At 38.3% G+C, this 12,356-nt stretch overlaps 1 protein-coding gene across 13 annotated transcripts in view; it reads right to left on the minus strand.

Moving 5' to 3' along the window:
- Positions 1-12,356, minus strand: part of SUN1 (Sad1 and UNC84 domain containing 1) — a 68,483-nt gene that overhangs the window by 21,587 nt on the left and 34,540 nt on the right. For 5 of the 13 annotated variants that reach the window (XR_010920315.1, XM_067550901.1, XM_067550900.1 and 2 more), the window contains exons 5-14: positions 10,172-10,201; positions 9,879-10,073; positions 7,733-7,855; positions 5,890-5,973; positions 5,474-5,584; positions 3,930-4,016; positions 3,101-3,194; positions 1,778-1,836; positions 403-548; positions 22-258 (exon numbers count right to left, since the gene is read on the minus strand). Coding sequence is in view for 12 of the 13 variants with exons in the window: in XM_067550901.1 (XP_067407002.1) it covers positions 22-258; positions 403-548; positions 1,778-1,836; positions 3,101-3,194; positions 3,930-4,016; positions 5,474-5,584; positions 5,890-5,973; positions 7,733-7,855; positions 9,879-10,073; positions 10,172-10,201 (1,166 nt within the window). In the remaining variant the exon portion in view is untranslated. Of the gene's footprint in view, positions 1-21; positions 259-402; positions 549-1,777; positions 1,837-3,100; positions 3,195-3,929; positions 4,017-5,056; positions 5,585-5,889; positions 5,974-7,732; positions 7,856-9,878; positions 10,074-10,171; positions 10,202-11,640; positions 11,657-12,356 lie in introns of those variants that run through there. The other 8 variants (XM_067550910.1, XM_067550903.1, XM_067550905.1 and 5 more) reach the window with 8 other exon arrangements.

The following is a 12,356-nucleotide window of genomic DNA, read 5'->3' on the forward strand; positions in this document are numbered from 1 at the left end:
AAACACTAATTTTATCTTTACCGTTGAATGTGCTATTTCCTCAGATTGTGTTTCCTTAAGATGTTGGCCCATTACATTTTTTATTAATATCAGCATCTCACTTTTGTCATTCATCTGGGCAACCTGATCCTGCAGCTTCTGGAGGAGTAGCATCACTTTGCCATATTCTTCATCACTGTGTTGACATCTGTCAGACATGAAGGCCATTTGCTTTTCCAGATCACTCATATGACTAGAATCAAAGAACTTTATGGTGCCCTAAAATGTGAAGATTCATATATAAAAGAATTAAGTAAGCTCATTTACTCCCCCATTATGCCTGGATTACAGTTTAGTTATTGGAAAAATCCAGTAGCCAAGAGTTAAGAAAATGCCTTTTAAGAAATGTACTAAGTATTTTACCTCTGGAGGCTGAACAAAGTGAGAAGAATCAGGCTGTGGTTTGGGGATCTGCACAGGCTCATCTATTCTTTGTGTTTTATGCATGCTTGTCCAATTGAATGCAGGCAGTAATGAAAGGAAGCCTTCAAAGCCCCAGTACCATATACCTTAGGCAAGAAAATCAAAGAAAAACAAAAGCAAAAAGTTTTTTTTAAATAAAAGAGGTGCAATCTCAGATTTTATGATAATTTGGATTAATACTTTAAAGCAGTTACCTCAGGACAGGGGCTGTTTTCCATGTTTGGAAAGTGCATTTCACATTGTGGGCACTACCAGAATCTCACAAAATTAAATTAAAAAAACTCTATGTTTAAGGAATGTTAAGTTTACAAACCAAACACTCAAACATTAGAAAATGCCATGTGCATGCATTAAGATACACTCATCACATGATCACATACCTCCCCATGCTTCAGTCAGTGCACAACTCACTGAATGGCACATTTCAATTTTTTTTTTATTCTCCTTGTTCTGTGTGTGGCCCCATATCTTATTTATTGCATACGATCCAAATCTTGCACCGAATATACAATTACTTATTTCCTCATGAGTTTCTCTGTAGTGTTTTTGTGGTACTATTTTAGTGTTTTACAAACATTAATGCACTTATCTTCACAATACCCATGAGGTTAGGCAATATTATGCCACCAATAGAGAAATCCCTCTGGCAATATTTCAAGTCCATGCTCCAAAGCATGGAGGCACTAGAGCTTCTAAAAAATAATCTTTACAGCTCTTTTGTTAATATGGGGAGAGCAATTTTTCCTTAGCCTCATTCTCAGAAATGACTGAACCACGTTAGCTGAAACTTAATACAAAAATTCATCCTTGGGCAGACATCTGGTATGGAATATTTCAGCCCAAAACATTTAAGTTAGGCAAAGTTACAAGCAACCAAAAAAAAGTGTGTTTTATAATGGAAAATGTTGGGCAACTGTAATTGTTGGCTATAAGCACTACCAATAACAATGCAATCAGACTTATTTAACTAATCATCAACAGGTAATCTATTTGAAGTGTCTTAATGGGCTCATTCCAGTTCCTGGTGGTCAACCGGTTGTCCTGAAAGTCCCTTCAGAGAGGTGGCCTACGTATTGAAGGGGCACAGAAACGGAACTACTTTCTCACCACAAGGGATACTTTTTCCAGGTCAGGAGGAAAGTTTGAAGAACGTTTGAATAGAAGTTATTTTTGCTGATAGACAGCAGCAATCTCCTATGCTGTTAACTGGACATCTTTCATAAACATCAAGTTCACCTAAAAATGCTATTTCGATACATTTGTAATAACTATTCACCAGTTTGCACTAGCACCAATATACAAACAATTCACATACCTAGCAAAAACAGCAGTGGGATGAGAAACAGTAACAACTTGTAAATCTTTGGAAGGCATCTAGAAACAGAGAAGTAAGAATTTAACTTTTAATCAGTTAAAAACATAGAATGTGTATCATTTTTTCTATAATGTGTATCATTGTATTCTATAATTGGTTGAGGCACTAGCATGAAGTAAACTTGTACCTCAAGTTTAAATATTTAAAGCTCAATTCTGTTGACTGAATCACAAAAAATGCCCAAACAGTTAGATTTTTTTCAAGAACATTCTGGAAAAAAGAAAAAAAGCCTTACGATAACTTGTATTTAATGGAATGGTACTGAATTTACTAATTTTGCTTTGAATCTAAATATTGAACCTTACATGACCATGTCAACACAGCAGCTTTGAATGAGAGAGTCAGGCTTACAAAGTTGTACCCACTAACAACAACAAAAAAGCATTATTTGCTGCATGTTAGTATATGGGTTTCTATTTTCTTCATTGTAAATATATATTTATGTCCACAGGTGTTAATGGAATGGAAGTTACTCATGCACAAGAAAAAGCAGATTCCATTAATGAAGTATGATGCACAGTTACCATTATTTATGCTCATATGCTATCTAGTGACAGAGGTTAGCTCAGTTTACATTACAGTGAAGTGTCTTCATAATGTTTAAAATTCAACAGCGTATGGAAATACACTGCCCTATCCATATCTTAGATTGATCTAGGTTAAGTTTTGGCTACTTAGAAATACCACATTTTTTCCTGCAGTGCACATTACTGCACACAGACTATGCATTTTAAAAGTACTGATTCTTTGACAAATTCAAAATGCTTATTCCTTAATCTGTTAAGGTGGATAACAAACCTGTGTAATTTGTTTAACTTCTTTACTATTTGCTATGTAACAGTTTAATTCCTTCACCCAATATCTCATATTTCAACAAAAATACATGCTCTGTACAGAAAGATGTGCAGCAATTTTGTATTAGAAAGGCATATTATAGATACTGACATACCCGCGTGTTCTCCCATTATCAGAATATTAATGAATATTGTCAGATCACCTTTTTGGTTTTTGCTGAAGTGTATATGATTCTAAAGCTACAAGCTATAATCTTTCCTCACCTATTCTGTCTTTCTGAAGAGCAAAGATTTCCCCTTCCCGCCCATGTTTAAACACACCGCTGTTTGCTTTCTCTTTTTGTTACAGACATTATACATATTCTTCAATTAGGATAATTTCAGCCATTTTAATCAAAACTGTTATAGCACAAATTTAATAGTGTATAATTTAGGGAAGAAAATTCTGTTAAAAAATAAATTCACAAACCTTGTAAGAAGAAACACATTGAACAAAGAAATCAGAGTAACAAGTTGATACCATCCAGTTCCAAGCCACCAGAATGCCCCAGAAGCTGCCTTCCCTGTAAGAGAAAAGATGTATTAGATGAACTAAAAATGTAATGGTTACAGACTACGCTAAGAGAGACCAAGCAGAAGAACATGCAAATGTGGCAGAAAATGTTTTGTGCAATAGATTGTAGGGGTGGATGGATATAAGTGAAAGGAAACACATGCAATTTGTTTTTATCTAAAATTTATATCACAGCTATGTATTGCAATGCAATATCAACTACCCAGCACAAAAACCAGCCACCCAGGAAGATGAAATTTGTTTAGTAAAGCAATAACTAACTTTCGTGAGGTTAAACACAACACCCATTCAGCTATGTTTAATCATGCTTTGCACTTGAATAATCCCTTTCAACTAAAGACCCCAAAGGGCTTAAAAAAGACATTAGTATTAATTTTGCTGATAGGAATACCATGGCACTGTAAGATTAAGCAAGTTTCCTAAACCCATAGGGAGTTAATGGGAGAATCAAGAAGAGAATCTAGTTTTCTTCATTCCCCCCTTGTCTACTCTAAACTATTCAACATGCTGCCTCTCATATGAAGCAGCCTTGTTAATCTCCCATTGAATTTGTGAACACAGTTATATCTTGTCTCTAAATAATTTAGCCTTTACAAACAGTAAAGTACTATCCAAAGCTCAATTGAGCCAGCATCAGAAAGGCAATCACATACTCTAGACTCCTAGTTTGCCAGTAGAGGCAGGTAACATGCAAAAGCACAAAAACAGAGATCATGATAGTAACCTGGAGAAACAATGGCCAGCCAAAGTAGCGATAACATCTTCCGAGACATAAGCCATCCGGTTTGCAACACTTGTAGCACAAAGTAACCTGATATATAACAAATGAACTATATATGTTTAATGTATATACAGACAACCTGACCTATTGTTTGCAATAAAAGCAGTAGAGTAGAGATTCTTTAACTTCTGAAGTTGAGAATTACATAGTGTAATTTTAGTGTATATCCTCCAGTAGTTTATAAAATGTTTGAGTATTATTGCTAATAAAACAAAATATGGACATAAGTGGAGCTAATATTATTAAAGGGAAAAAGACAATATATTGGTATATAGACTGTTCAATTTCCTGATTTTATCATCTGGGTAATTAAAATATCAACTTTTCAGAATATAAAGAGCCTATGTTTTGTAGCATAATATTCTGTCTGAAAAATGTCCTAATTAATACTCTTTAACCACTCTTTGGATATAACACAAATGCATGCTTTTAAGCAGGCAACTCTTTCCAAGTTTCTTGGTTTTGTCTTCAAGTGCGCACTGCAAGTTTCTGTTATCTGGGTTGGCAAGATAAATGTGGGAGTAGAAAAAAGGAACAATTAAAACTCCAAGTATTTAAAAAGTTGACCATAATATCCTCACTAAGAAGCAGAGATATTGAGAAACATCAGAATAAGAAAAAATAATCCTTATTGAAAGTAAATTACACTAAAGAGGTAAACAATGTTTATAAAGAACATTTTTATAATTAAATCCAAAGCCCACTGAAGTCAATGGAAAAACTAAATGCCTTTGGAACAGACACTTAATGTTGCTTATTTGTTCTACAGAAATAGTGCAACACATATACATTTAGGGGAATTCTAAATTTTAGATTAGCAGAGATGTCATGCTCAGTCTCTGAGGGGCACCAGACATTACAGCCCAATATTTTACAAAACTAGTCAAGTGACTGAAGAAATGTCTCACACTTTGCTTCTTTGCAGCATGAATACAGATTGACAGGAAATAGCTCTGAAGAATCTTGATACCTATGCCCATACAAGATATAGTAGGCCCATTTCATAGGACACAGTATATAATATACAGTAACTACAAAATAAAGAGCTCAAAATAATAAAATACTCTGCATGAGATTTTCTCTTTAAAGCCATTTTTCCATCCTTTCAGAAGTATACACTTACCTAAAGTTCAGTTTAAAAACAAAAACAAAAAACAACTTTTGCTTTATATTTAATATTTTAAAATACACATCATATGGTAATAAATTACCATAACCGCCTTTCATAGTGATTATGCCATATCTAAACACATGATTATATCTGCCAAGCTCCTTCCTAATCTCATCAGTCTAATATTGTAGCAAGTAACACACGAAGTAGGAGAGAGGCAATGCAACTATTCTTGCACAAGGTTTTTACAGTTAATTCAGCCTAATCTACTTTGAAAATTACAGTTAAACTAAAAACACAAAGCAGGATGAGTGATTAACATTTGTGAAGTTGTGATGTAAAATAAAAGCAAATGAAAAAAAAGGTGCAAGTCAACCTGCATAAGAAAAGGTGTGCCAAATGGTCCTTGCTACCCTTTTAGACCTTGAGGATTGCATGTAGATTGTTGTGTGTGTTTCAAGATGTTTCTTCCCCTTACAGTCATCACCTGTTGATTATGGTAACAATCAATTAATGTGACAAGTTAACCAATGAAAGTACTAAGACGACAGACATGTTCCAGTTATGTCACAATATCATTTTCCAAAACCAAGAACTAAGATAGGTAAGCAAAATTAGTGTCTAAATTAAAAATACAAAACAACTGTTCAGGTGTACAGTTTTTATAGAGCTGTTCTATATCCTCTAGATGTCACTATGACATCCAGGACTCCAACCCAAGGCTAAAAAGACAGGGGGGAAAAAAAACAAAAACAAAACAAACAAACGAAAAAAGAACCTAACCATACTTACACAAAGATTCCCCATTTATACCAAGATGGCCATCCTCTTTGAGAAAGTCTTTTACATTCATACTTCCACAGTAATTCGAGTGAGCTGCAATACATGCAGAAAGAGGGTATAGAATTTAACTCTCTGGAGTCCAAAACTTGTCAGATAGCTAGATTAACAAGCAAACTGACCTGATTTATTTAGTTACAAAGCCAAGCCACCTACAGGAGACCTTAAAAAGGTATTTGAAGGTGGCCTGCAAAGGGCAGAGCCATGCATGTGTGCCTTTTTTGCAACTTTATGATGCCTAAAGGAGGCCCCCCAACTCTGTAGTTCAAACCTTTTTCCTGTTTGTTTTTTTCCTTACAAAATATTAACTATAGTCTAGTCTACTCTTTCCTGGTTTTACTGTGGTCTTCTTAGAGGACTTAGAAGTGGATTGGTTACTTGCTCCCTAACTGAAGGCTGCATCTGAAATGGTCCAACTACTAAACATCTATTTAACTCATGAACCATCCTCCTCCCACCCCACATTAATTATTAGAGGGAAGTTTTTATTGAATGCTTACTTTTGAATTCCACTTGCTTGGTACCTGGGAAGTCAAACTTACCAGTTCTCTATTTGTCCATAGCGCCATCCAGGAAAGCTTGATTAGATAAGAACTGAATTTCTAATGCAAGATACATGTAGGGAAAAATCTCAAATTCAGATTTAGCAGTCTATAATTTTTTGTGGAACACACTATTGGCAATGGACAATTAGTCCAAGCCTCCCCAGGTAGCAAGTGGAACATAGATTACTTTGAGGATGGGCCAGAAGGAGCAGTGATTTTTAATTAGAGTGTTTAAAACTGCTTTACACTTATTTTGTTCAAATACTCTACTTAAAAAAACATTGTTGAACAAACCCATCCCCCTTCAGTTGCAGACCAAGTGCTACACCGCTTTCCTGGTTTTACTGGAGGACCCAGAAGAGACTAGACCTGACATTCCTGATATTTGAAAGGTAGAAAAGGCATTACATAAAAAAGTGGGAGGAAGATGAGAAATCTTTTTCAGCCGAGCATGAGGGATACATTTATTTTCTCCCCTTGTCAGGTCTACTTTAATATAATGGTTAGAGGATTTACTATGAGGGTATGTCTACACAACAACTAGACACCCATATCTGGCATGTGCCAGTCAACTTGGGTTCATGGAACAGTTTTATTGCTGTGCAGACTTCTGGGCTTAGGCTGGAGCCTGGGCTCTATGACTCTGCAAGTTGGAAGAGTAATACAATTCAGGCTCCAGTCCACACCCAAAGTCTACACAGCCTGAACCCTGTGAGCCAGAATTGGCTGCCATGGGCCAGCTGCCAGCGTCTAGTCGCTGTGTAGTCATGTCCTGAGAGGCTGGCAATAAGCACCATACGACCAAAATTATCCCACACAAATAGCAGAACAGCCTGCAGAGAAAGTGTTAACGAAGAGTCTTAACCTTGCAGAACTAAAACAAACAGATTTAGGAACATGAAGGTCAAGTCTAGAGGAATCAAGAAAACTGCATTTTGTAAACACTGAAAAATTATGGTTTGGCAGTGTCAAGCCCCCTACCTCCCTCTCCCCAGGCAATTTCCTGGGAAGAAAAAAAGAACAAAACCCAGAAAAACTACAGTTACCACACACCTCTATATTGATACTTCCAAAGGAAAAAAAGGTGCAAGGACAACAAGTGAGCATAAGAGAAACCAGCCAAATTACTATGGAAGACACCGTGCTGCAACAGGTGAAATGGATGAAAAGTCACACAAGAAAAAAAGCACGGGGCTTTTTCTTGAAGTGGCAGCTTTGGAGGAGACAGAGGAAGACAACTAAAAAGGTACCTTTAAATTCATAACCCAGCTTCAGCAAAACCATTTGAAATAGTTGCACTAACAGTGAGGCAAAAGATGTTGCAGTATATTTGACCAATCGTAGAATCTTATTCATGTAGAAAGGGGCGTTTCCTATTAAAAGAGTGTGAATACAAAATTATTTACCTACACAATTTCATTCCTCATTGATTAAAATTTTAGCCATTTTTAGCTTGGTATCAACAGGTGGAAATGCAAATTAGTTAGTTACTTAGCCAGACACACAAAATTTGTGGAAATGTAGCATTTGTGAGTGTGCTGGCTTGACAGGCCTTGCTGCTGAATTTCTCCATTTATCTATAGCTAAGTATACCTAAGGCAACAGCAATGCATCGCTTCCCCGGAATGTTGGCATGCCGAGAATGACTGTCTTTCCAGGGCAAAAGGCTCAAGTTACAAGCCTTTCCTTGTTAAATGGGACTGAAAACTTGAAGAAAGCCGGTCACGCTGCCAACATTTAAATTGTAATTAATTCCTTATCTTTAGAATTCAGGATTTCTCAATGCTGAACCCATGAACAGTTAGCAACTCAGAATCCCAACCTGGAACAAAAAAGGGGTTAAATTGAAATTGAATTCTTGTCGAAAGAGTGGGAGGAAGGAAGACAGTCTTTTCTCCTCCTCCTCCTTCATATACATATACAAGCTGAAGGAAGCCAAAGAAAGTTTTTCTAGCACTCAAGGCAATTATTACTAGTCATCTTTTTCCTCTGTATCCTCTCCTCCACTTTAAAGCGCACACAAAAGAATAATAATTAGCACAATCATCCCTGTACTCCTGCTTTCTTAAAAGTTTTGATATTTTGTAGCCAACCACGATTTGGCTATCTTTATTTCAACTGCTAGGCTATTGAGAAAGTGCTGAAGTATCCCCACAGACAGAGACTCTCGCAAGATTCTCTTGTGAGAGTTTTGGTTAGAAGAGAGATAGTATTAAAAATGAGATTTCTAGACTCCAAAGTCCCATTTAAATACTGAAAGTTTATTAAACCTCTGTAAGATTGGGGTCCTAGTGAACATACATCAAGAGGCAGTCCTTGCCCCAAAGAGCTTACAATCTAAATAATTTCCCTTGCAACTGCTTGGGCTTCCCTAAGAGTGTCAAGAAACTGACTTCTTACTATTCAGGATATGCTCCAATGAGGGGCACACCTTAGTCCAGAAAGAATAGCAACTGGAACGACCTGTAATTAGCAATTCTGAAAATGAGGGCAACAAAAGAGCCTGCCTTCCTCCTAAACTGATCTTCGAGGAGACTACCAACAACTCAAGAATACAGGTGAGATATTGGGATAGTAAAGAATTCAAACTTTCTGCTTTCCAAAGGAAGATACTTAACAAGAGCAATATCCAAAGGGAATAGATTGGCCTGGAAAAGCAGAACTCCATATGAGCAGCCAAACTTGAGCTCCAGAAATTGTACACTGAAAAGAAAAACTGCTGAAGCCACAGCCTTTGATTCAGAAGGAGGATACAGAAGGGAATTAGAACTCTGTTAGAACTAAGGTCTGAGGAAAGAGTCTAACTTACAGAATGCAATAGATATGAAAGACTATAGAAGAAGGAAGAGAAAACAATTGAAGGGATTTTTTAAAAATACATCTTTCCAGAGAGCAGATATTTACAAAGCAACAACTTGCTGATTATGTTTGATTGGAGTTTTTGTTTCTTAAACTCATTTGAGCACCTGTCTCTAGTGAGTTTCAATGGAAAAGTGTTTTAAAGCGGAACTGAGTGATGCTCATTGTCATAATGAAGCGTAAAGGAAAATAATCTACTACTAAAAACCAATACTGTCTACAACACTATGTTACATGCCTAGTCAATTTGAAAGTACGAACTATTTTCTGCCAGATTCTGTAGCATTTTGTTTTGATGTGGCACATTTATATTCTTGTAACTCTGTGGAAAATTCATATTGTTGGCTTTTTGGTGCAAAGCAGATGTCAACTCTATAAAGTGTAGCTTGATACAGACTAAAATTCATCATAGGATATATGTGAATTGGTATTTGGAATTCAACTGGTCTGGATAAATTCAGCAGGGGGAAAAAAAAAGCTTTATACATCAATAAAACAAGACATTTGCAATACCACAAAAGGAAGAAAATCACTTACTAGATTTATACTTTTGGCTCCTATCCCTGGAGTAAATTCTTGAAGATGGCATGTGAGATGCAGAATACGCTGTGAGGACCTCCTTCCGTTCAGAAAGCATACTGCAGTCACTACAAGTATAGCCATTGATCATGGTAGTCTGTGTTTCAGCTGTTGCTATATCACCATTTCCCTGAATCATTGTTGTGTTCCCACCTGATGTATCAAAAAAGAATAATTAATCCATTCACTGCAACCTAACTAACTATTAATGGGGATTGAGGGAGGAGGGGGAGTTGAAGGTCTGGAGTTACCTTTAAGATCATCATCATCATCATCAAGCCCTAAAAAACAGAAGATTTTCCTACTAAATACAATTACACGGAAGTCTGCAGATTGCAAACAACTACTATAGTTAAACTGTACTCAAAACAGAAGTTTGTTCTTTCTATAATAGACAAAGGAGAGGCATTTTAAGATTAGATTATATTTATTCATTAATTGTTGTGGGGAACTTCAATACATACAGATAATATTTTGGAGGTGACAGTTTACAGTTATGTTATCTATGAAGAGGAAGACTGTAGCAGGAAGAAAACTGAAGCGCCAATATACGCCATTTCTTCTTTGAGTGCTTGCTCCTGTCGATTCCACATTAGGTTTGTGCGCACCCACGTGCACGGCTACCAGAGATTTTTACCTTAGTAGTATCTGCAGTTACCCTCTGGAGCCTGTCGCTCGTGTGCTGGTATACGAGGCGCTGCCAGCTCTGCACCCTCTCAGTTCTTTTTTTTCCCCCGCCCATGATGGTTACTGGAACTCCCTCTCTCTTTTGTAGTTGCAGTAGTTGCCTTATAGTTGTTGTAAGTTAGATTTTTGTATATAGTTAATAGTTAGAATAGTTAGAAAATAGGCTCTACTGTCTAAGACTATAGGGCCACCTTATGTTCGCTGGGCCCATACACCCCACAGGCCTCTAGGAAACAATTCTGTCCTCCACTGCAACAGCCTAGATTCCTGCACCCTACCCAGTATGGCTCTATGGGGAAAGAGGCTTTAAATGTTGCCTCTCTGCTCCACTCTCGTCCACAACTCTGCCGGGCCCCTCATGCCATCCAGTGGGCAACGTGAGCCATTTGAGGGTGCGCCCGAGGACAGCATCCCAGGATCCACAACCCCCTTTTATTTCTGAACTGCCTGTCGCCCTTCCTCCCTGCATAGGCCCATATTACATTGGGTCCTTAATATCATATCAACTGGCTACAACTGGCAGTTTTCCTCAATCCCCCCCTCCTACATCCCTCTTCAAGGACACTTCTCATGAACAACTTCCTGTTCAGGAGGTGGAAACCCTCCTGTGGGTGGGGGCCATAGATGAAATCCCTCAAGACATGAAGGGAAAAGGGTTTTATTCCCGTTACTTTCTTATCCTGAAACCAAAAGGGGATCTCAGACCTATCCTGAAGCTGCACCACCTCAAATATCTCAAGAGGTTGAAGTTCTGCATGGTCTCCCTAGCCTCCATCATCCCTTCCTTGGATCCAGGGGACTGGTATGCACCTTTGACTTAAGAGATGTGTATTTCCACATCTCAATTTTCCCCAGCCACAGGCTATTCCCCTGGTTCATGGTGGACAAACACAGTTATCAATTTATGGCACTGCCCTTTGGCCTTTCATCCACCCTAAGGGTCTTCACAAAGGGCATGGTGGTAGTGGCTGCTTAATCGAGACGCGGGGGTGGGGTAGGGTGTGTGGATGTGCGTGCACAGATCTACCCTTACCTGGACAACTGGCTCCATCAAAGGCAGGTTGCAAGCTCAGGTCCAGCGCAGCCTCAATCTGATAAGGGTCACCTGCCACTGTCTGGGCCAACTTGTAAATGAGCAGAAGTTAATTCTCTCCAGTCCAGTGGAAAACATTTATAAATGGGGTTCTCGACTCCATGCAAGCCAGAGCCTTCCTCCTGGAGCTTTGGTTCCAAGCCATAACAAAAATCTCATCATGCACATTCAAGCCTACCCACTCATGACTGCCCAGGCACGCCTTAAGCTGCTGGGGCATATGGCAGTCTGTACTTAAGTGGTACGGCACGCACATCTATGCCTCAGACCTCTACAATCGTGGCTAGCCTCAGTATACGCCCCAAGCATACACAGTTTGGACTGCGTGGTCACAGTCCCACTGCACGTCCTGTTCATCCCTGAATTGGCGGACGAACTTGCATTCACCGATGGAGGGCATGCCCTTTGAGGGATTATCCCTCTCAGTGACACTGTTCGCCAATTCTTCAGACTTAGGATGGGGAGCCCACCTCAACAATCTCAGCACACAAGGGATCTGGTAATAGGAGGATCAGTGCTTCCATATAAATGTCAAAGAGCTCAAAGCAATACATCTTGCTTGCCAGGTGTTCCTTCCTATGTGACGGGCAGAGTGGTCCAAATTCTAACAGACAATACCACCACAATGTTCTACATCAACAAGAAAGGCGGAGCCC

This window comes from Emydura macquarii, unplaced genomic scaffold (genome assembly GCF_026122565.2).
Source record: "Emydura macquarii macquarii isolate MOO-44397 ecotype Brisbane River unplaced genomic scaffold, CSIRO-AGI_Emac_v2 contig_1348, whole genome shotgun sequence".
Classification (NCBI taxonomy): domain Eukaryota; kingdom Metazoa; phylum Chordata; order Testudines; family Chelidae; genus Emydura; species Emydura macquarii.